We start from the raw sequence: 24,654 nt of genomic DNA, 5'->3' as shown, positions 1-24,654 counted from the left end.
ATATTCCTGACTGAATCTAGGAGAATTACTTTTCTGTAATAACTTACTTGATAGAGCAAGGCACAATGAAATATGTGAGAGGTCCTTCTAGTCAGCTTCCCCAAAACAGAATACTCAGTCCTCAGAGATTACTCTGTAAAATATAATATCCAAGATGGCTTGCAGAATTACCTCATCTGGTCACCTGACTCTAGGTTCTCACAGTACAGTAACCTCCTTTGAAGCTGAGACAGAAATTTAATATAGACAGCTAAAACACACATCTAAATGTTTATGGCAGTCCCTGGGGCTTCCCCTATTTTACTGAGCTAATGAACAAAGGCTTCTTCCAGAACCACCATCTCTGGTCCTATTCAGCACTGTGGGTGCAATTTTAATGGTTTAACAGCTCATTTACATTTCCCTTATTTTTCTTAAAGTAAGTTAGCTGCTTAACCTTTGCTGTCCCAGTGTTCTCCATTAAAAACACATACATTTAATTCAGTTACAATAATACATGCACATTTCCCTTCATCCCAGCAGGGTGCACTGTTGATATACTTCAACATAAGTAAACCTCACAAATATATTTAATCACAAGCATCTGTAAAAATCAGTTTGATATACAAATGATATATAATTATTTACAAAATTCTAGCTAGCTGTGCTGGCACAAGTCATACATCCACTGCCCTCCTTTGCCTAGCATGGCTAGCAGTACCTCCTATTTTCACAACAGGCATTACAAATATAGTTTCCTAAGACAAGTTTTAAATGTGCAGAAGATGCTGGCTCAAAAGGAGGTACCATGTTTTACATACATAAAGTTCAATCCCAGGGAATAAATGGATCTGTAACTGGCAGCCTAATTAGAAATGGTCCCCAGAGGAATGCTTGCATACCTTTAAATATAGCACTGAATTACCTTAAAAACCTACATGGAACTTTAAACTGACTGTTAAATATGCCTTAATTGATCAATGTCAAAATCCTGATTGAAAAACAGTAGCCAAAATACACCAAAACAGCTGAAACAGGTACCCAAAAGGGGATCCAAACCTTTATCTAGGACTAACACTGCATATTTGGCCCACTTGCTTCTATATGCCTTCAAGTACTGGATGTCTTAGCAGGTGTTAGAATCTAGACAACCCTGAGAGTGAAACCATGATCCCGGTCCATTTCCAAAATTGGAGAAACTATGCAGTTAGTTTCTGGGGCTGATGGTCTTGATGAGCCTTGCTGGATGGGTAGAACAACAGTGTTCTGAATGGCTCAAGGTTTCTACATAAGACAGGGACAGAGCAGTAGGAATCAACTCTGCTGGTTTGAAAACACGGAAAAGAAAATTACCTTGGACGTAAGGGTCTTCTCTTTCTGTAAGAACTTAGAAATTAGTGGAAAAGGAAGAACTGCATAAAAGAAATACAGGGGCCATTCCTGATGACAGCATCCCTGGGTTGAAACCCCGAGTTTTTAGCAGGGAAAAATTACTTCTAAATTTGGAATTGGTCAGTGATGCAAAAAAAGTTGCAGAAAAGCTCTCCGCATAGGCAGAAAATTCACCATGCAGCAATACATCTTAAAGACTACTTATGTGGCATCAGCAAACTGTGAATGGCTAACACAATGCCGATGGTCAATATGGTCCAATCTCAGACTCTCATGACCTCCTGAGAGGGAAGATAAGACCTATTTTCTCCTTAGTTCTTGGTGTACTACAGCACAGACATATTTTCCACCTAGATGGGAATCACATCCTGTGGTACAGAACCTTGAAGTATCAGGAGGAATGCTTGCAGCTCCAGCACACTGATGTGCAGACTGACCTTGGTAGTTATACAGACATCTTGGACTGTCATTTCCTGACATTCACCCTCTACCCCATTTGTGCTAACCATTATTGTTGGGAAAAGAAGTTAGAATGGATTGCACAGAAAGAATCTGGGAAAATACATGCATTATTTAAGTGATTCTTGCAGGTTCTAGAAGTCTTAATGTAATCTGGCAACTCTTCCTAGACTTCAGACCACTAAATATTGAACTTAAATTGGAGTGCTCTCATCTTTGAGTCCGTCACAAGGCACCATGCATTTAAAGACTGTCATAAGGTCAAATGTCCTAAAGCACTGAACGGCTGCAACTGAGTTCTGGTGTAAAATTAAGTTGACCACTCCCTGAATGGTGACTGCCTTTTCTTGAAGATTCTGCAACTTCTCCAACAGTGACTTTGCCAGATTGACCATGGTCCTCAAAGAATGAAAGTTCTGTAGTATAAACTCCCATTTCTGAAGAAGCACTTTACTTGTTGTCATTGCCAGGAGCCATACTTGCAGAAAGGGAATATTTTGGACCCCTGCAGCTTCTGATGTACTACTAAAACTACCATGCAATTGGTAAATACCCTGGGGGTCTGTGGTAAGTCCAAATGTAGGGTGCAAAACTTTCATGACTGGCACCCACTCAGAACTGCTGGAAGCTCCTCGATGCCTTGGCTGTCTTGATATGCAGGTGTGCTTCTGGAAGATCCAAAGATCATGTCTAGTCCCCCTTTGCCAGGTGGAAGGAGTATAATTTGCAATGAAATCATCCAGGAGTACATCCAGAATAAGAAGGGAGAGTGGATGTGGAGAGGGATCTTGTAGCCTCTAGAAATTATCTCTCTTACCCATCCATGTAATGGCCAGCTACCCAAGAAGATACAGCGACAGAGGTCACCTGACTGCCTCCACAGTGAGACAGACAGGCAAATCCTCAAGGGTTCTACTATGTCTGACCCTATCTGGGGAATTATGTATCCACACTCCTTATCAACCACCGCTATGTCTATTCAGAGCTTGTGCGACCTTGGAGCTTGTTATACAGTTTAGTGAGTGCAGGGGCTTTTCTCATCACATACAACATTCAGTGGGAGTGTATTCAATCAGTTGGGTTTGAAAGTTATGGACACTATATCCATCATATGCACATAGTGTCTTTACAAGTCACTAAAACAAATATAAAATATCTTTCTTCTCACTGTGGCCTCCTATAGGATAAATGGCCACATGATATTGCTGTAGGTGTTTAGCTATCAAGTAACCAATTTATATTCTTAAATAATGACTCACTCAGCCACTGTACCTCAGATGAAAAAAAAATGTTTTCATGTTTTTTACACAACAATAAAGAAGAATGACTACCGTCAACTCCTTGACTACAACAGGAACCTTGCAGTGTGGACATCTTATAGCTATACAGGCAATTCAAAGCTTCAGAATTGATGCTTTCACTGGAATGAGGGTGCAATCACTAAATGAGAGCAGCAAAATGAAGTCCACATTGTTACTCACTGTTAAGGGCCTTCCTAGTTAAATGTTACTCAGTGGGAATTTCTGTTAACTGTTATAACCCTAACTTTCAACAAGCCATCTATATGACTCTACATACCACTAACTATATACCACTTTAACATCTATCTAACATCCAAGCAGTAACAAAAGGCTTGTTCATTTACTTGTATAGTGGCAGGCTAAGAAAAATATGTTAAACATCATGTGGCAAAGATATGTTCAGTATTTGAAACAGCAGAATGCTTAGACTGTGTTAAATGTTTATCGATTTATTTACTGGGTACGCCCACTAGACAAAATTACCCTTTTCAGGAGTGACCTAGAAGAATTGTCTAGCTACGTAACTTTCTTAGAGGCACAAAGGTTAATGAAGGAGGAAGGAATCAGACCCTTTACTCTTGACTACAGAAAGCAGCTCTTTAACAGCTCAGAGCCTTAATCTCTTTGTCAATATCATACAGTTGGATAAACATGACCTCCTAACCTTGGTAATTAATATTTTTATTTGAAACTTATAATACACTGTTTCTACAGACTTCCTCAGAAATGTGATAGCTTCTATTTCTCAAATCCAGGCCAAACAGATTTACAGCCTAAATGGATTGCTGCAAATAAAATCACTTTCTGATAAGGACATTAAAATGTTCAATACTTTTTACCCACGGGAACTGATCACTTTAATATATTGCTGAAGAAAAACTACTGGCAAACACAAGTTTTATGAGATTAAATCCAAATCTGGTAAAATCAACATATTAAAAAATTATGTAGACCCTGCCCCTCCAATACCTATGCAAGGATGAAGTGCTGAGTCACTGTTCTAAACCCAAGATGAAATCTGCACTGTTCCTCCTGAATAAAAGGTTGAATTATTGGACAAAGTAAATTCTCCAGCTGGCTGATCCCTCTCTAATGGGGACATACTCTCCTGTGCCCCCTTTAAAAAAAAAGTATGATAAATATTATGTGGCTGAAAAACTTATATGTTCTTAATGGGTCATTTACATACATTATGTGGCCATCCACTACAGGAGGTTTAAGGTATTACACAGTAAAGATTCAAGCTTTGCTGGATCTTTCCTAGAGATTTTTACTAAATGGTTTGACTGTGTGATCTTTTTACCCTTTAGTTTTAAGTCCTTTCTACTATGACATTCCACCATTATGCAGTACCCTTCAGTACACCCAAAGATATCTCAGCCACTCCTGTCACCTTGTTATTGTAAATTAATTGCTACAACAACATAATTTAAAGAAATCATATCAGTTACTTCAGGCACTGTCTCTTCAAATAACTGCATGCTTACTGAATATGAGAGTTCCTTACGTCCTGTCAATGATACAGATGAGGTCAGTATTTCTCCACATTTTATGAGGATAGCCTTTACAATGTCCCACTTCCCTTTCCTGAAATGTCAGATGATGTGTCTCAAACCTCTCAACTGTCCAGAATTTCGTCTCATATTTTTGTCTGATCCTCATAAAATTTGTGTTTTTTTCTAGCAAATCATTGAAGTCACTAAATAATGACAACTATCTGAGTTTCAAACGTCATATCCTTCAGAAAAATGTATGCTAATGCAAAATTATTTATTGTAGCAACTTTGCAGTTTTATAGAAGCAGTATTTAAAATCTGTTCCTGATTTTGGTCTTTGCCCCCCCCAATATTTTGGCTTTGTCCAGATTTCTTGTACATTAAGAGGATGAGAGGTATAGTCTGCTTGAACCTTTATGAGTCCAACCAAATTTCATTCACAGCCCTCACAGATACTGCCTTCTGGACCTGCCAGTAACTGTTAAGTCATGTCCAACAATCCCTCCGTTAGCATGGTATGGCAGCTTTCCTTAACCTTACAGCTTCCCTTACTACTGGTATCCATCAGTGGGTCCTAGGGTTACTGCCATGACAAGCACTGATCATTTTTCAGCCTTCACTCTTGGCGCTGCCTCATCTACTGAAGTCTTGAAGGTGGTCTGTTGGGATTGCATGTCCTAAACCTCTTTTTTTTAAACAAGAAACATATTTATTAAATTATTACTTATGACACAGGCAATCGTACAATTATATAAATGAAAAAACCCATACTGACATATTTTTAGTTGCAAACATTATACATCACTTATAATCTATCCAGTCATTGTCAGTTAAATGTTACATAGCTTATTAAATCTTGTCTGCTTTTAAACCTAATTCTTCCTCCAAAACATTGTTCTGCTTGCATTGTTCTCACAATTCCCATTTTTTCTATGCAATTTGCTCCTACCCTTTTCTAAAGATCCTGTTTCCAGTTGTTTTCTTTGCAACTATAGTCACTACTTCTATTACAGTTGGTTTAGACTTTGATTTCCATTTTCTAGTAATTGCTTTTTAACAGCCATCATTATTAGACTCAGCAAGGCCTTACTATGTCTAGGCAATTCCAATTATGTATCCATCATGCCCTAGACCTCCAGGAGTAGATACAAAAAAGCTCTTTCAAAGTGGAAGGTGAACTCCAACTCCAGGGAGGTGTACCAGTGCAATACAAATTAGTTAATGATAAACTTTATAGCACTTTCTGCCACTAAAACATAAGCATCCAAAATGGTATACTTACAGCATTTTGAAAACTGAAGAGTATGCACTGGACATAGCTAAGAGGGACTGCATCAGAGAACAGCTTCAATCGAAGCCTTCTGAGGGCAACAGTGAGTGGTCTTCTGTCTGGGAAACGAATAAAATCTTTAAGACATGAGACAACCTCTTTAATATGCTCTTCTGTCAGATGTATTTCCTCAGTGCTCTGTAAGAAAAGACAAATTATGTTACAAGTTCTGAAAAGCAACATAATGTTTTTTAACAGACCAACAATTTTTATTATTATTATTATTATTATTTTTATTAGTCCATAATGCACAAAATATATACTCAAAGAGGAGCAATACCTTTTAGCCACACAAACAGAAAATACTGTTCACGATATGCTAATTAGACTTTGTAATGATCCTTCCTAGCAATGCCTGTTTCATAATGCAGGATGGGAACATACAAGCAGAAGCATATAAATATGTTTATGTATTCAAACTTGTCAACAGTTAGCTGCAGAGTCAAAATGACTAGTATCACAAATGCATGAACAAAGTCACTTGAGGTGGCAGTTAATCATGTGCTTCTGTTCATTTCAAACTGGAGCAGTAACTTAACACTCAAAAGTGTTGTCTTGTCCATGTTCTCTGAACTCAACACAAAAAAGTGAGAAATGCTTTTCGCCATGTATTGCTTTCTGCTCATTGTGGTGGTGCTGCGGTAACGTTGTCACCTCACAGTTAGACGTTGCCCGTTCGATTCTCAGTTAGAGCGTCTTCTGTGTGGCGACATGCATGAATGGGCGTTCCTTCATTGAAGGTTGTGCGTTAGGCCAGGCAAGCCAGCACATAAAAATCTACTGCCAATCATGAGCGGACCGGAGTTCCGCTGTGGCGACCCCTAACCGGGAAAAGCCGAAAGACACAACAACAACATTGCTTTCTGCTCATTCTCTGAAACTCTGAAGCACAGTTCCTGTGGAGTGTATGGAGGCCTTCACAGGGATAGAGTGTGGCTTGCTCCCTGTACATTTTCTACTGTTTTAGATAGCATTTCATTTGTATGTAACTGTACAAGCTCTACTATGTATGTTTTTTACTACCTATGCACTTAAACTATCAGTTACAAGCAATAGTTGCCTGTCAGTTGTGGTGTGAGCATGGCGGTTTGAGATACGGTAGCAGACTCATTCAGTTTCATTCTGAATTATATGTTAGAGGCTGCCATGTTTGGTAATAAAAAGTCAGATGGCTGGCTTTCTTCAAGGGCTTTTAATATATATAAAAGTATTGTAAATCAGGACTTGAGATATTCAGAATTATCAAAGACATATTTATCTAGTGTAATACTTTTATACAAAATACTGTCGTTTATGTATATATTATTCTTTTATTTTGGGGGAAGATTTTTCCTATGCTATGTAAATTAGCTTCAAAGGAGATAACACTTCTTTCATTTGCTTTAAAGTATATATTTGAGCGTTTTAATTAGCTGCACACTGGTGAATGTTTTAATGTGTATGACTGACTACAATCAGCCTATTGACAATTACACTTCATTTTTTTCCCTCACCCAGTGCTGCCAATTCTTAATATTCTAAAGAGGAATAACCCTTTCTTTAGAAGAGGTACTTGTGGCACCTTGCTTTAAAGTGATATTTCACCTGTACAAATGGGGCTAGATCTTGTGATTTCCATGCCCAAAATTCAAAGGGTTACTATTTATGAAATTCAAACAATAGGCAAGATGACATCCTTGACTACTGCATACCTAACCCAAAAAACTTACCTGCAAAACTGTCTTCACACAAGCAAGGACAGCAGTTTTCCCATTGTGGTCTGCTGATGCACCTCATAACAAAAAGTTTAAATACACTGTTTGATCTTATATAAATTTGATTTGTCACATATGTTCATAGGTTCATAGGTAGGTACTAGGCTATCTGCCCAAGGGCATTTATAAGCCTAGCCAGAATGTGTTGGCTTTCGCCTCCCTTTTAGATTATTTTCCTGGGCCTCTGTCCAGCAGGGCCACCGATGTAATCCCAGGTGTAAATTTACGATTTCCCATCCACTTGTCAAGATTTCTCTTGAAGATAGTGAGGGGCTTTGCCTAACATAGATTGGAATTCTATTCCAGAGTGAGGGAAGTCTCTGGGACAGGAATCTGTCCCTCCAGCATGTCCTATTAATTGTGCTGAGGTTTAAATCCCTAGAACGTGTGGCTCTAAGAGATTTGGTTTTCTTTAGGTGGAACATGTCCATTAATTCAGGGTTAGATATGGCCTTGTATGTAAGGCAGAGGTCTCCTCTGAGAAGGCGGTAAGCAACCGAGTAGAGCTGGAGTTTCTTTAGCCGGGCTGCATAGGGCATCTGTTTGAGGCCCATGATCCTCTTGGTGAGGTACTTCTGGGGTCTTTCCAGCTGTTGCAGGTGTCGGGTAAGGTACACCCCAAATGGAGCATTGTACTTTATTATGGGCCTGATAAGCGATGAGTAGAGGGGCACAATAACCTCTCTTGATCTACATGCGAACCCTTTTGTGATTAGGTGGGCTACATAGAAGGATTTTCTAACTACTTTGGCAATGTAATTGTCAAAGGAGAGGTTGCTATCTACTTGGGTCCCTAAGTCAGTCCCTAATTACATCTTCTGTACTTAGTGGACTACCTCCTATGTGGTAGTTTGTGGGCACTTTGTTCTTACCAAAGGGGATGACTATGCACTTTTTGGCATTTAGCTTAAGGCCATGATTCTGACACCAGGTATTTGTCTCCGTGAGATCCTTCTGGAGGATGTCTGTGTCAGCCGGGGAGTTGATTATGGCCCCCAGTTTGCAGTCATCTGCAAATTTGGTCAGCCACAGTCCTCCCGTGCTTGCCTGTACCTCAGAGAAGTATATACCGAACAGGAGGGGTCCCAGGACCGAGCCCTGTGGGACGCCACTTGTAACCGGTTTGGAGTCGGACATAGCACCCGCAACTCTGACCATGTGAGTTCTATCCATGAGCCAGTTTGCAACCCATCTTGTGACATAGGGGTTTATGTTCAAGCTATTGAGCTTATCTATAATGCCTGAGTGGGGAATGGTGTCGAAGGCCTTTGCAAGGTCCAGGTAGGCTGTGTGGACTACCTTTCCCTCATCTATGGCCTTGGTAACTATTTCAAAGAAGTCGACCAGGTTTAGGAGGCAGGATCTGCCTTTATCAAAGCCGAATTGGGTAGGGTCCACTGTCTGGAGGTTCCCAATGTCTCTGTTAATGAGTTCCATGATGATGTGCTCCATGGCTTTGCAGACCAAACTATCAGACTTATAGGGCAATAGTTCCCGGGGTCCATTGTGGCACCACCTTTGTGGAGCAGGATAACTGTTGCTGTACGCCATTCTTTGGGTACATAGCCTGTGGTGAGGCTGAGTTTGAACAGTGAGTTTAGATAAGGGGTTAGTTCATTTTGGAGCTCGTGTAAGACGCAGCCTGGGATGCCATCCGGTCCCATTGATGCTGTGTTTTTTGCTTTAGAAAGGGCTGTTTTCACCTGTGTGTCTGTGATGTCTGGGGCTCTACAATCTTCTGGAATGGACACAGGCCCTTTTGGGGGAGGGGGGGTAAAGTTTGCACTGAACCTGTCTGCCAGGATGTTGGCAATGTCAGTTGGTTCAGTGTATTTTTTGTCATTTTACACTAGCTCAGAGCATATCTGAGAGTTGCCACTTAGACTCTTGACATAGCTAAAGAAGGCTTTGTGATTATCTTTAGCATCTTTGGCAATTTTTCTTTCAAAGTTGGCTTTGGATGATTTTATGAGGGATCGTAGTTTCTTGCTGGTACTGATCCCTTTTTGGGATTTTGCTCTATCCTGTAATAGTTTCCTCCTTCTATTGTAGAGCTTATTTATGGCCGGGGTCCACCAGACTGGTTTCCTCATTTTGGAGGAGTGAGTCTTTGTTTTGCTTGGGATGGCTTGATCCATGCATTCCTGTAGGTGCACATAGAAAGCATTTGTAAAGGATTCTGCAGTTTGGGCTGCATTATCCCTTAGCAATGGGGCTTTGAAACTTTCCACCTCGGTCCTGAGAAGTGTGAAGTTTGCTTTTGAAAAGTTTTTTACAGTGGTTTCCTTGACTGGGGGTGGGGCCGAGATGTGGATGTCTAGTGTGATTAGTTTATGGTCTGATCTTACCAGCAACGGGTTTACCTCTGGTGTGGAACATTGATCTCCCATGTTGATGATGATCAAGTCCAATATGTTGTCACCTCTCGTGGGAGTGGCAATCAGTTGTTCCAGGGCGTTTGAGTTTATAACCTCTAGGAAGTGTTGGGCAAAGGAGTTTGTACTTGAGTAATTTTCCCAGTCTATGTTTGGGTAGTTGAAATCACCCAATATCATGGTGTTGGGTAGAATCTTCATATTTTCCAGTGTTCTCAGGAATGATGAGTGGAGGTCCTGAGACAAGGTGGGTGATCTATAGCAGGCTACAAACTGAAAAGCAGTTTTGCCCACTATTAGTTGCACATGGATGGTCTCCGAGGCCTCGTGCTGTGCTACTAGCCTGGAGGTGCGGGAATCCTTGATGAAAATGGATACACCCCCGCATTTTGTACTTTGGTCCATTACTTAGTAGTGTGGGTTTACCATTACCACCTCAGTAAATAACAGATATGTTCTTAACACAACAGGCAATTTGGGTTTACCCATTACCACCTCAGTAAATAACAGATATGTTCTTAACACAACAGGCAATTTACAAAGATGACCTGCCATTAAGTATTCTATGGCTGGGGTAATCTGATTCACTGATTAGTTTAACTTGCAAGATTTCATGCTTGGGGATGCAGCATTACTATTCTGATGCATATGATAAAAACAATGTGTGTGTGTGTGTGTGTGTGTGTGTGTGTGTGTGTGTGTGTGTGTGTGTGTGTGTGTGTTGGGTGGTCATTTCTGCAGATAAGTAGTGCAGTAAGAGCACGTCTGTTGTATCTAACACCAAGGTGAATCCTACTGTTGTTTGGGGCAGTAAGCCAAACTGTAAGAAAGAGCTTGTGCACTACAGCAGTAATACAAACAGTGCTTAGAAAGCTGAAGTCAGGAGTACTGTCTTACCAAAGAAGGTATGACTCAATGATCAAGTGGCTGTGGTGCAAATGACAGTGACATGCTCAGTGCATGTACTGCAGGTACCTGCACTGCTAGTGTGGGCTTTGACAGCAACACTTGCCAGTAGGCAGTTTGTCATCTGATAACAACAGATAACACAGATAGCAATCTATTTGAAAAGAGTCTGCATGGCAGCCCCAAGCCTTTGCCTCTTTGCTCCATATGAAATGAGCAAGCATTTCATCTTCCTAGCTCCAGCACCAAAGATAGTCAACATCCAGGGTATGGAAGCCCCCCCCCCACTCCAAAAAAAAAAGAAAGTATGGAGATGAATGGACCAGTTCAAGGAGAATTTGGAAATGATGTATGGAAGAAAACAAAGGTTAGTCCTAAGGCACACCTGATCCATGTGAAACTGCTGATACAGTTTCCTACAAGAGGGCCTGGACTTCCAAGATCTACATACAGTTTTGATTGCCACTAAAACATGCTTTCCCAAATTATAGACTCCAATGTTCTGAGCTCACCAGCTCAAACTGTATCTGGGCAAGCCTGTTAAGCATAAAGTTCAAATCTTAGTGCTGAAGAGGTCATTTGAAGGAAGAAAGAGATGCAGGCACTCATTTAATAGACTACTTTACTACTATATGCGGTATAAAATCCTGTCTCCACAAATGTATGATACAGAGCATATACAACATGATCGCAGAACAACTGAAGCCTAAATCATATAGGAGTCCACTAAGATAGGTCAAGATTGCCTACAAACTAACCTAGAGGTTAAAGATAACTTCTCCATTCAAACTGGAAAATTATCTCATCCTGGATGCATAGTCAAGCTGAGTGTAGGGCTTCGCAATGACCAAACTAACCTCTAAGATCCTGTCCAGAAGTACTTGAGAGATCAAGGTATCTACACAAGAAACTAGGCAATCTAGTGGAGCTGGAGGCTTTCTCAGCTGTGGTGGACCTCCTTGTACTGAACTTCAAGAGTTTATTGCACTGTCTGAAATCAAACATTTTCTGAACACAGGAGAAAATAGAAATAAATACTGTCTCTTTGGATGGTAAGAATACATACAAGAATCCCTGGACCATGGGAGACAGAAGGCATGTACCACTGCCTCACACTGTTCCTGCTGTACTAAGCTGAAGAAGGGGAGTACAAAGTTCTTAGGTTCATAAGTTGTTTAGTTCTCTAACAGCCTGAGCAGTCTCCAAAAAATAATTGGACTCAAAATCAACATCTCTAGGACAAAATTGTAAAGTTATCATAGAGTTTGCTAGCACATTTATCTTCCCAGGAATGTGAACTGCTGAGGCAGTGAAGCTCCTTCTCTACAATGCACTGCCAGTCCATTCTAGTATAAAGTGTCTAGCTGGGGTAAAACTTGTCTTCCTTTGCTTATTTAGGTATTATGCAAGGGACTGACTGTATGGATAAGGAGAGTTGGAAGCAACTTTGTCTCCATAGCCTTCAGGACCAGGAATACATGTCACAGATTCATCCTGTCAACATGGTGTCCTTCACTTGATAGGGAGCACATTCCTTGCACCATTACAGAGCCAAGGTGATCTCCCCATCATGAGAGAAAGTCATCTGCTGTCAAGATTTCTTACAAGTTGCATTGCCTGATACAATAAATTTAGAGCCACTGGCAAAGAAAACTGTGGACTCCGAAATACAAGGATATAACTGGTATGGCAATCAAGAAAAATTGGCTTTTTGCAGATGATATTATTTTGTACCTGATAAACACAGAAAAAGTCACCTCAGTATTGTGGAACAGTTTGGGACAGTTTCACGTCTTTTTGGGATAATTAATTAATGAAGATAAAAAAGGCCATAGCTGTATCCACACATGAATTGCTTCAGCAATACCCATAGTTTTGGGGAATTGATAAGATGAAGAAGCAAGAGCATGGATTAAAATACTTCTGTTATGGCAGCTAAGGCTATATGGGAAGAGACTGAATAAAGGATAATAGAAAATTTGAGAAACTGGAAACTCTTATTTATAGATATGGATAGCAAAATACAAGCGGTGAAATTGTTTTTAGTCCCTTTAGTCTTGTATATGGGTCAGGCATACTTTTATCAACCTGAGGAGAAGTTGTGGACAATAATTAATAAAGAGTAAAAGGTATTAATCTGGGAGCGGAAGGAGGGCAAGAGTTAAGTGGAATATGTTGATCCTTCCAGTAGAGCAAGCTGGTTTAGATTTATCTGATTTGAAGAGATATTTTAGAGCTACAGTTAAGGCTCATATACATAACACAAGCAGAAGGTTATAATTCAAATTGGAAATCGATGATGAAGCAAGGAGGAAGGTAAAAAAATAGAAAGAGAGTGGGATTTTGGATGCAGATCCTTATGGAGAATTCTTCTTCTTTCAGCTTTTCCTGGTTAGGGGTCGCCATGGCAGATCACCTGTCCGCTCATGATTGGCAGTGGAGTTTTTTTTTTTTACAGTGTCAAGTTGCCAGCCCAGCGCCCAACCTTCCACAGAAGGCACACACACATGCACACACTCACACCTAGGGCCAATTTAGAGTGCCCAATCCACCTACAGCATGTCTTTGGGATGTGGGAGGAAACCAGAGCACCCGGAGGAAACCCACGCGACTACAGGGAGGAGATGCAGACTCCGCACAGAAGGTACCCCAGCCAAGGATCAAACTGGAGAACCTCTTGCTGTGAGGCAGCAATGCTAACAGCTGCACCACCATGGCCGCCCGCAGATCGTTATGGAGAATAATAACAACAATACAGAATATTACATTGCAAAGTAGAAGAAAGCACTCTAAGAACTAAACCAATATGAGAATGGAGAAAGGAGATTTTGCTTATAGGGATGACTACAAGTAATGGTACATAAATATGCAAGAAGGGGCTGGAATTTACTGGAAAAACCTGGCAAAAAAAACAAGATATTGGAAGAAAATAACCCAAGCAGGAAAATTAATAGAGTAGGATGAGGCCAAGAAGACATTTGGATTGAAGGCTAGAGACTTGTCTTTCCTACCAGGGTTTGATCTCAGAGTACAAGCAAAGAGAAACAGATAGAGGAATTTTACGTGAAAGATCTGTTCTGGGAACGTTTTTAGTTCACTCTAGTACAGAAGTAGCTGATAATTAGTAGGACATATAAAACACTGCATTATAACTACAAGAATCAATTGGAAGAGGCTAGAAAAGAGTGGGAAGAGAGACTGGAAAAGGAATTTACAAGAAAACAATGGGAAGACGTATGCATGGCTCCCAAGTATGCAACCAAGTCCAGAAGGTTTAGGATCTTTGCTTGGAAGTATTTGCATACGTATTTCTATAACTCAAGTAGACTTCAAAGAATTTTCCTCAGGTAGACAGCAAATGTTGGAGGTGTGATGAAGAAAGATAACTGGGAACATATGTTCTGGGAATGTAATGAGTTGGCATATTTTAAAAATTCCCTACAGACTGCTCTGTCAGAAATATTAGGTGAGCAAATGGCTGTATGGAAATTATTTGTTTTGAACTGGGATATAGGATTTGAATTACTTGGACATAGTAAGGTCTTATTAAGTTTAATTCTGTTGGCTGTCAAAAAAAATTGCTAGAAAGTGGAAATCAAAGTCTACACCAGCTTTATTTGAGTTATGGAATATTATAAAAGAAATAAAAGAACTGGAAGAGGGATCTTTAGAAAAGGGAAGGAGCACAATTACACAAAGGTAAATGGAAATTGCGGGAACAATACATGCATAATAATGTTCAGGAAGAGGAGAAGTGAAGTATTATTTTATTCTGACTTTTGCTAAAAGAATTCTTTGATTAAAAAGCATTTGAAATAATGTAAATTCTAATATAAGAGGATATACTTGGGATCTGAGGCTGTAAATGGGGAAAACAAGATAAACTACAGAGGACACTGGTTCCTTTCTCTTCAAAACGTATTGTTTTTCTGAACTGTGCTGCTATGCCAACAGGTTGGTGACAACAAGTAATTATGTTAATATCACACATTTGCTAACATTTTTTTTGCCAACAAACAGCTGTACTGACTAAATAAGACTGATTTTCTGAGAAACTACAAGAGAAGTACCATCAGTTTCTTTAATAATTTATTTACTTAGTAATTAAAATGTTCACAGCATAAAAACAACTGTTTTCACTCATTTAATGATATGCTTACTGACACAACATTCAACTCTAGCCTGCCATATGTGTAAACCAGTTCACGTCACTGCAAACTGAACTGTACGCACCGAATGATTCTCTGCCAATGACTAGCACCATAGCTTTGCAAAGCACTGTGTACCTGAGCTTGGGCTTCCATGAGGTTAGCTGTGATGGTATCACAGCCATCAGACAGCATCTTGTGCAGCATGGCCCTCCGCTCACTGTCCTTCTTCAGCATGAACATGCCAACATTTTCTTCTGGAGAAGAAGGGGCACTTACATCATACCCTGAGTCTGTTGCTGGAACACTGTGGAATTAAGCAGATTGTAGCAGAATGTTCAAAATTGAAGGTTTTATGTGTTCAGTATTACAAATACATTTCTGCATGCATGTACGTTTTATTATTTTTAGATGCAACATTTCAACAGTGACTCAGTTACAAAGTTTTTACATCAGCTACAGAAAACTAAAATGGGAAATACACATCAAGTAAGCATGTTTTACAAAGTACAAAGGAAAAAACACAACATATCCAGTACTTAAAGTAACATACATTAACTTCAGAAACCCGCTGGGAATCTTCCAAACAAGGTTAACAATATGGAGAATAAAGCTGTTTTGAGCACGCGCAAGAGGAGACACACAAGAAGTGAGATAAACTGATTGTGTGAAGTAGCTTTTGGGTACATGAATACATGCAAACTGTTCAGAAATTACACAACTTTACAACATCAGTGTTACTGATACTGATGTAACAGACCGATGCTATGGACATGCAGGTTTCAGTCTTCTTATGGCCTTGTCAGCCCAGCATAAGTCGACTGTTTGGCCAATCTTTAGAAACAAAGGGTTGCAATACATAGCTGATGTCCATAACCATTAGGGTATCTGCAAAATATCCCAACTAACAAACTAAAACAATGAGTAAAAAGGTCACACAGACAAACCAATCAGTAAAAGTAAAAGGAAAATCTAGCTAATGGAGTTTGGCTTTATTGGCTTGAATGTGTCCATAATATACTTAAAAAGAAAAAAGTCATGGGCATTCAGAACTGCCATACAGCTGAAACACCTGATGTCCTTTAAGGGTCATTTGCACATATCCCATGTGTCTCTAATACAAGAGGTTTAAGTTATCACACAGTGGCAACTCTAGCTTGGCTAAATTTTCCTTTTACTTTTTACTGATTGGTTTGTCTGTGTGACCTTTTTACTAATTCTTTTACAATAAAAATTAAGTTAAAACGCACACATGGGAGTATATAAAACAAAAAGTAAAGTGGAGTTGTGCAATAATTTACCATAACAGTAGATGTCCTACTTGTCACTGTAGCAGTATTCCTTAAGACAGAGCTATTCTGCCAAGAACAGCCATATCTCCAGCCACCATACTAAAGGCTGGGTCCTTCCATACACCATAAGTCAGACGAATGTTCTATGGCTGAGACGTAACATACATAAGTGACACAGGATCACCAAATCCTCAGCACTAAATTCCCTGAGAAGTACAGGATCAGCAAATGAGAAAGAGAAGAAATATTGTACATGTACATTTAGAAAAAGGAAAAGATGACCCCTCAGCTAGCAGGTGAAGAAATAACCCAACAGGTGGAAGGAGGGAGGTACAGAATACTGCAACACTGATAATTAGGACATTGGTTGTTATGGAAAGTTCCTACACAACTGTACTAGGTCCTTTCTTAATAACTGCAGCAGTATTTTTTACACTAGACAGAATACTACACATAAAGAATGAGATGCTGAAGAAGGAACTGAGAAACTCTCCAAAAACCCATACAGGACTGGCCTAACAAAACCTTTTCTGGCTCTTGAAATTACATCCAACTTGTAGTGCTTAGTAAAAGTATGCAGAGAAGGTCAAACAGTAGCTTGCAAAATGTATCTAGCATCCAGACCCTTAAAAGAGCTACAGAAGAGGCAACCACCCTAGTACAACGAAGTAGGAAGCTGCTTGCCATAAAAAGAATAACAAAAGGAAATGACCTTGGGAATCCAAGAAGAAATGGTTTGCTTAGAAACTGCCAAACCCAATTTCTTGCCATGAAAAGAGACAAAAATGTGCTAATTTCCCAATATCTTCAGTCTTGTCTAAATAATGTCTAAGCTGTGTATGCAAATCCAGAGAATGAAGAATCCTCTCACTAGTATTTTGAGAAGATAGAAAGAAAGAAGGAAGACGAATGGACCACTTTAGGCCTAAAGTAGAATTGGGTCTAAGAGACATTTTGTCGCTGGGGAAAACCAAAAAAAGAGAAACTGACTTAAGGACCTGAAGTTCAGAGACTATTTTAGCAGAAGCCAGAGCCCCCAACAACAGTGTTTTCTAGGTACAGAATTTTAAAGAAGAAGAAACAGCTGGTTCAAAAGGTGATGCAGTAATTTTTTAAGAATAAAGTGCATGTCCCAAGAAGGAGCAATGTTTTTTTCTTGGAGGAATAATTGGAAGGACACCTCTGAGAAACAGTTTAACCTCAAACCTAGGGAATAGTGGTGGATCAAGAAACAGACAAGCAGAAAATTTTGACAAATGAGTTTACTTTAACAGTCATCCTTCCTGGGAACCAAAAACATCCAGGACTAGAACCCCTGGCCCCTCTGGTAAGAGGGCAGTGGCTGAATAGTACCTTGAGTCAACAGGGCCTACAGAAGAGGAGGAAACTAACAATGAACAGGTTGAAGAATCCTTGTAAAGGGAGGATGGTACTTTCACACCATGAAATAGCCATTGTGAATTATTGATAGAACCCAAGAGTCTGCTGTGATCTGTTGCCAAATGGGAAAGGGCAGAGATGACCTTTGGGAAAGAGGAATCTTGTCCAGGGGAAGAGGAAGATGATCATCAAATAGAAGCTGACGTGTCCTGAAAGGAAGACTTTTGCACCCCTGAATCCTAGCTATGTCTTTCTAGAAAAACACCCCTCTTGGATGGTCTTTTACCCTTTAAAGATTGCTTGGGATACTTACAAAAATTGGAACCTGCTTTAGAAGCATAATTACTCTAATATTTAGGAATACGTGAAAGGAAAATCTGTTTAAGGTCTTGCATGACCTTCATTTTCCTTGCAAAGCTTTAAAGAGATCCACAGTAGCAGAGACAAACAGATTTTGGGCATCTAGAGGAGAACATAATAATTACACCTTCAGCCCTCTTGAAGGGATTAAAGCTGAAGCCAGGAATACCTATTAATGACTGACACTGATGCAGCCACCCAAGAGGAAACTTCAGCAACATCATAACTGCATTTACTGGAATGGCAAGTGACTTACGAAGAAGAATTCATCAAGTAAGAGATACATTTTTTAAATTAGACTCAGGCATGTCAGCTAAAACCTTCCCCCCAGTTTCAGCAAGAATGGTGAGCACATATCTAGTTATATGTGTGTGGCCATTGAGAGCCCTAAAAGTTAAGGTATACACTTTCTTACCATACCTACCTATGGCACTACTATCCTTGTCTGGTGGTAAGACATTGGAAGAAGCAAACAACTTAGTAGGCTTGTCAGTTGATAAGGAAATCACAGACAGGTCCGATAAAGGCTTCTTATACCAAAACCTATGAGTATCAAGAACCTTATCAGATCTACTTTATCGGAGCAGGGGAGTGAGACTCAGGGGCTACAGAAGCAGACATAAAAGTGTGTAAGAGAACTTCCAAAACAAGAGGAACTGCAAAAAGTGTTGGGGAATCCAACTGTAAGAGTTCATAATATCTCTTCTGGACATTACGACATGTGAAAACTTTCCCAATGGAAATGCTCCATCATTTTAATAATGGTATATCCAAAATAAAATTCTTCTACTGGAGAGTTAGGGCAAAGTGTATTCTTCTCCTCTTCAGACTTCAAAGTAAGAGATGAGGGAATCTGGGAGGAATAAGCCAAAGAGTCATTCCCAGAATCGAAGTCCTTATCAATATCAGAGGAAGTAGCCTCCCTTGGTCTTTTCGAGAAAGATGGAAAAACAACAGGAACAGGAACTGACAAACCCTGAGGAGGCTTCAGATGCAAAAGTGCTCTAAAAAGACTTGGTTGAAATTTTGCCACATTTTTTTGGGGTCTTTAGCAAAAGAAGACATGTGCCTTATTTGTTTCTTTTTACAGGAACATCTGCCCTGACAAACCTAGGAGGTTCTGAACACTGTCAGCCTAGTAGTTCTTCCCTTATTAAGATCTGTGGAATTTCTCCTAGACCCTTCAGAAATTACCAGCCTCTGTTCCCTCTTCTTGTCCTCAATGACACTGGCTCAGCCTCTGTGTTATTCTAGGTGAGAAAACTCCTTTACCTAATGCCACCCTACCTTCAGGTGGTTCATAGGTAGGTACTAGGCTATCGGCCCTGGGGCCTATACAAGCCCAGCCAAAAAGGTACCCTGGCTTTTGCCACCCAAGAAAATTATTTTCCTGTGCCACTGTCGAACAGAGCCACAGAGGTGATCCCCAGGGTGAATTTCCTATTTCCCATCCAATCATCAAGATTTTTCTTGAAGAGTGCTAATGAGGAGCTTTGTTTGATATAGACAGGTAGTTTATTCCAGAGTATGGGAAGTCTCTTGGACAGGAATCTATCCTGCCGGCATGTTCTGTTTATTGTGGTAACAAGGTTTAGGTCCCTAAAGCGTGTAGCTCGGAGGGATTGGGATTTCTTTAAGTGGAGCATGTCCAACAGCTCTGGGATTGACATAGCTTTGTATGTTAGGCAAAGATCACCTCTGAGTAGGCGATATGCGATGGAGTAAAGCTGGAGTTTTTTGAGACGGTCTGCGTAGGGCATCTGTTTGAGGCCAGTAATCCTCTTTGTGAAGTATTTCAGTGGCCTTTCCAGTTGTTGCAGATGTCTTGTGAGGTACATACCAGAAGGGGCATTGTACTCTATAATGGGTCTAATGAGTGATGAGTAGAGGGGAACAATGACCTCTTTTTTTCTGGATGAGAAACCTTTTGTGATGAGGTGTGCCACGTAGAAGGATTTCCTGACTACTGTGGTGATGTGATTATCAAAGGGGAGACTACTATCCGCCTGTGTCCCAAGGTCTCTTATCACACTATCGGTGTTAAGTATACTACCGCCTATGTTGTAGTTCATGGGTAAAGAGTTTTTACCAAAGGGGATGACAATGCACTTTTTGGCATTGAGCTTGAGGCCATGGCTTTGACACCAGGCATCTGTCTCAGTGAGGCCCTTTTGCAGGATGTCCACATCATTAGGAGTTTCGATTATGGCTCCTAGTTTGCAGTCATCTGCGAACTTCGTTAGCCAAAGACCTTCTGCGTTAGCCTGTACTTCAGAGAAGTAGATACCAAACAGGAGAGGACCCAGGACTGAACCCTGTGGTACTCCATTTGTCACTGGTCTGAAGTCAGATTTGGAGTCTGCTACTTTCACAGTGTGGGTTCTGTCAGTCAGCCAGTTGGCAACCTATCTTGTGACATAGGATTTATACCTAGTTTAGTGAGTTTATCTATAATTCCAGAGTGGGGGATGGTGTTGCAAGCCTTGGCAAGATCTAGATAGGCTGTGTGAACTACCTTACCCTTGTCTACGGCTTTGGTGACTGCTTCAAAGAAGTCTATCAGGTTTAGGAGACATGATCTGCCTTTTACAAACCTGAACTGGGTGGGGTCCAGAGTTTGGAGATTACCAGTGTCTTTGTTTATAAGTTCCATGATGATACGTTCCATGGCCTTGCAGACCAGGCTCATCAGGCTAATGGTGCTGTAGTTCCCTGGCTCCATGGTGGCTCCCCGCTTATGGTGTGGGATAACCGTCGCTGTATGCCATTCAGCAGGCACAAAGCCTGAGGTGAGGCTATGATTGAATATAGTACTTAGGTGGGGTGCCAATTCGTTCTGTATTTCGTGTAGAACGCAGTCTGGGATGTTGTCTGGTCCCATGGATGCTGTGTTCTTTACTTTGGAGAGTGTGGTTTTTACCTGTGCAGCCATGATTACAGGAACTTTGCATTCTTCCAGTATACAGATGGGCTCTTTAGGGGTGAGAGGGGGGTAAAGTTAGCACTGAACCTATCTGCCAGGATGTTGGCAATATCAGTTAGGTCTGTATATGTAGTGCCATTGTGATGTAACTCAGAGCAGATCTGAGTGTTGCCATTGAGATTCTTGACATAGCTATAGAATGCTTTGTGGTTGTCTTTAGAATCAGTGGCGATTTTGTTTTCGTAACTAGCTTTGGAGGATTTTATCAGGGATCACATCTTCTTACTGAGGCTGACCAGGGAGCTCCTCCACTCATGGGATTTTACTCTCTTTTGTAGCAGTTTCTTCCTTCTGTTGTACAGTTTGTTTATGGCAGGGGACCACCATATTGGCTTCCTTTTTTTGGAGGATAGCATCTTGGTTCTGTTTGAGATAGCACGATCCATGCACTCATGTAAGTGCTTATAAAGTGCAATTGTGTAGGATTCCGTAGTCGTAACTGTACTGTTCATCTGCATGGGTGTCATGAAGTTCACCACTTCTGTCTTAAGAAGCATGAAGTTGGCTTTGGAGAAATTTTTTACCATGGTTTCCTTAATGGGGGGTGGGGGGGTGGGGGCAGGATGTGGATATCTAGGGTAATTAGCTTATGGTCAGATCGGACCAATGAGGCGTTGACTTCAGGTGTGGAACACCGGTCACTCATGTTGGTAATGACTAGATCTAGGATGTTGTTGCCCCTGGTGGGGGTGTGGATAAGATGATCCAGGGAATTGGAGTTTATGAATTCCAGAAAGTGTTGAGTGAAGGAGTTGGTACATGAGTAGTTTTCCCGGTTCATGGTGGGGTAGTTGAAATCGCCCATTATTAGGGTGTTTGGTTGAACCCTAATATTTTCCAATACATCAAGAAAAGAGGAGTGGGAATCCTGGGGCATGTTGGATGATCTGTAGCAAGCTACAATTTGGATTGCAGTTTTGCCCAGAGTTAGTTGCACTTGGATAACCACGGCTGCATTATGCTGAGCAACTAGCCTGTCGGTGTGGATATTCTTAATGAATACGGACACACCTCTGCCTTTGGTGTTCCAGTCCAGGTTACATGGCCGAAAAGTGTGGTATGAGTTATAGCCTGGTAGTGCAGGGATGCTCTCTGGAGTCTTGAACCAGGTCTCAGTCACTGCACAGATATCGATGTTCTCCATTTTAAGGAGTGCCTCAGGTGAGTGCATTTTGTGGTTTAGACTTCTAGCATTGAGTAGCATCACCCTCAGTTTTTGCTTTCCTGTTCCTTTTATGGTGGTGAATTTGTCATTTGAACCTTGCCAAAAAAAGGCACTATGGGGGTGGCAAGAACCTTAGCCAGTATCCAGAATCTCAGGGGTGACAGGTGCAGGCCATCTCTGGCAAAGCATCCTGGTCTGTCGACCACGTCATCCCAGGCAGACAGATACTGGATCCCTTTAGAATGGCACCAGAAGCTTAGCCAATTGTTGAAGTCAATCATTTTGCCCTTGTACTGTGGCATCATTCTGGGTGATGGCAGAATGCTACTCAGGGCTAGGGTCATACCTGCCTGGGCTACAAGATCGGAGAGCTCTTCCATGTCTCTTGTAGTCCAGGGAGGTACATCTCAGGTCGTTCACACCAACATGGACAATAACAGAGTCATATTTGTATTTGTTGTGGAGTGACTTGAGTGCATGGGTTATGTGACAGATCCTGGCACCAGACAGGCAGCTGAAAGTAATTTTCTCCTTGTTTAGCCTGGTGAGTGGGACATCAGTATGCCTGACTATAGAGTCACCTATGACTAGTGTGTTGGGTACGTTGTTTTGCCTTATTGGCTGTGGTTGAGTGGCACACTGAGTCTGCGGGCTATGTGTCATTTGGCTTGGTTTGTGTTGGGGGGTGGAGGTTGCTTGCATTTCTGCTTTGGAGGTCTCTGTTGCTTGAGCAGATTATTACTGAGAGTCCGCGAATGTTTTTGTGTTTCTATGTGTGGATTTTGGTGGTGTAGATTTAGTGACACTATGTGATGAATGTGGTGTGGCGCAAGTGTTTACCTTCTCCTCTTGACTGTCAACTTCAGTCTTGATTGGAGAGAGCTTTACCTCCAGTTTGGCTAGATAAGTGCATCTCTCACAGGTTGTAGTGCTGGGTGGTAGGAGGAGAGGATTGTCTGTGTACATGAGGCAATTTCTACATTGCCCCAAGATGCACAGATTCATCAGATAGACAGGAGAGAACACTGGGAGCTGACCCTTGGACATGACTGAATAAAAAACTATTTTCCTCTAGATAAGTGGGGAAAGTGAGTACAAGAGCTGTTTTTCTCTAAGCAAGTGAGGACAGTAAGTACTAAAACTGTTTTCCTCTAGGTAATGAGGAAGGTTGAGTGCTGTAGGTTATTTAGTGCTTACAAGTTCTGAACAAGTGCTGATCACGAATAAGCAAATTCAAGTGCTAAAACTAAGAATCTGTATCTGGACTAAACTAGTTACAGGAAGGGGGGAAACAATTGCAAATGTGGGCTTTTTAAATCAGAAAGTTGTGAGAGATGGAAAAACTGCCCAAACAGCCAATAGCTACAATTTCTGGACCAGAACCACTCCTTATGTGGTAGATAGGTTACCTAGTGCTTACCACTCCCACTGATAAGCTAGAAGGCTTCCCTCCAACACAGAAAGCTTGAGGGGGGGGGGCTCAGAAGCTTACATACAGTCCTGGATACAGCAAATCTGAATCTGGACTACACTAGTTACAGGAAAGGTATATATATATATATATATATATATATATATATATATATATATATATACAGAAAAGTAGCTAAAACAACAGTCAAAACAATTTAAATGCAGTGCAAGCTAGCACACTTGAGTATGTAGCAATGTTAGGCCAAACAGTTTAAAAAAATGCAATTAAATTAAAAATGACTAAAAACAAGTGCAGGAGTCTATTAGGCAGAATGAGGTAAAGAGATGGGACTGGGGGGAGTGTCCCAGATCAAATCTACAGTGTTTTATTTTTTTCTACAATATAAAGGTGTGCTAAATTTAGATTTAGTTATGTTAACATTCTAATAGAAGTTTAAGTTTTGATCAAGACAAACTCTAAGGGAACAGAAGTTTGTAACTGTTTCTAGAGGTTCAGAAGATAAGTTGTAGACAGACCAAATGAAGGGTAGACTTACATATTTTGCTGTTTCCTAAAGAACATGTTAGCACTTGTTTAGTTAAGGATACCATTGTGATCTAATAGGCATTTAGTTAGTTCTGGGAGGTCCTGTACCAAGTGGGTTCTGTGGATTGAGTGGGACTGATCTGTAGCTGACCATGTCATCTGGATAAAAGACAATGGGTAGTCGAGTCAAATCAGCAGGGAGTATGTTGACAAAAAGAGGGGAAATAAAACGGGAAAGTATTGTGCCTTGAGGGACACTTTTGTTGACTGGAGTTACTGATACAGTGGAGAATCCAGCTTGAAGTTCTGGTTGAAGAGAAAGTTCTTAAGCCAGTTAATGGTACTGTGACTAAATTCAGAACTAACTATGGAGT

The 24,654-nt window shown here is 40.7% G+C and overlaps 1 protein-coding gene across 1 annotated transcript in view; it reads right to left on the bottom strand.

Annotated features, from left to right (window-relative positions):
* MAP3K6 (mitogen-activated protein kinase kinase kinase 6) overlaps positions 1 to 24,654 on the bottom strand; it is a 1,891,200-nt gene that overhangs the window by 481,862 nt on the left and 1,384,684 nt on the right. Inside the window, exons 22-23 of the mRNA XM_044084347.1 lie at positions 15,279 to 15,447; positions 5,910 to 6,095 (exon numbers count right to left, since the gene is read on the bottom strand). Of these exons, the coding sequence (XP_043940282.1) occupies positions 5,910 to 6,095; positions 15,279 to 15,447 (355 nt within the window). The remainder of the gene's footprint in view (positions 1 to 5,909; positions 6,096 to 15,278; positions 15,448 to 24,654) is intronic.

This window comes from Protopterus annectens, chromosome 1.part1 (genome assembly GCF_019279795.1).
Source record: "Protopterus annectens isolate FY-2018-M chromosome 1.part1, PAN1.0, whole genome shotgun sequence".
NCBI lineage: Eukaryota > Metazoa > Chordata > Ceratodontiformes > Protopteridae > Protopterus > Protopterus annectens.
Note: the sequence above shows the minus strand (reverse complement) of the source record. Positions and strands in the feature narration are given on the sequence as shown.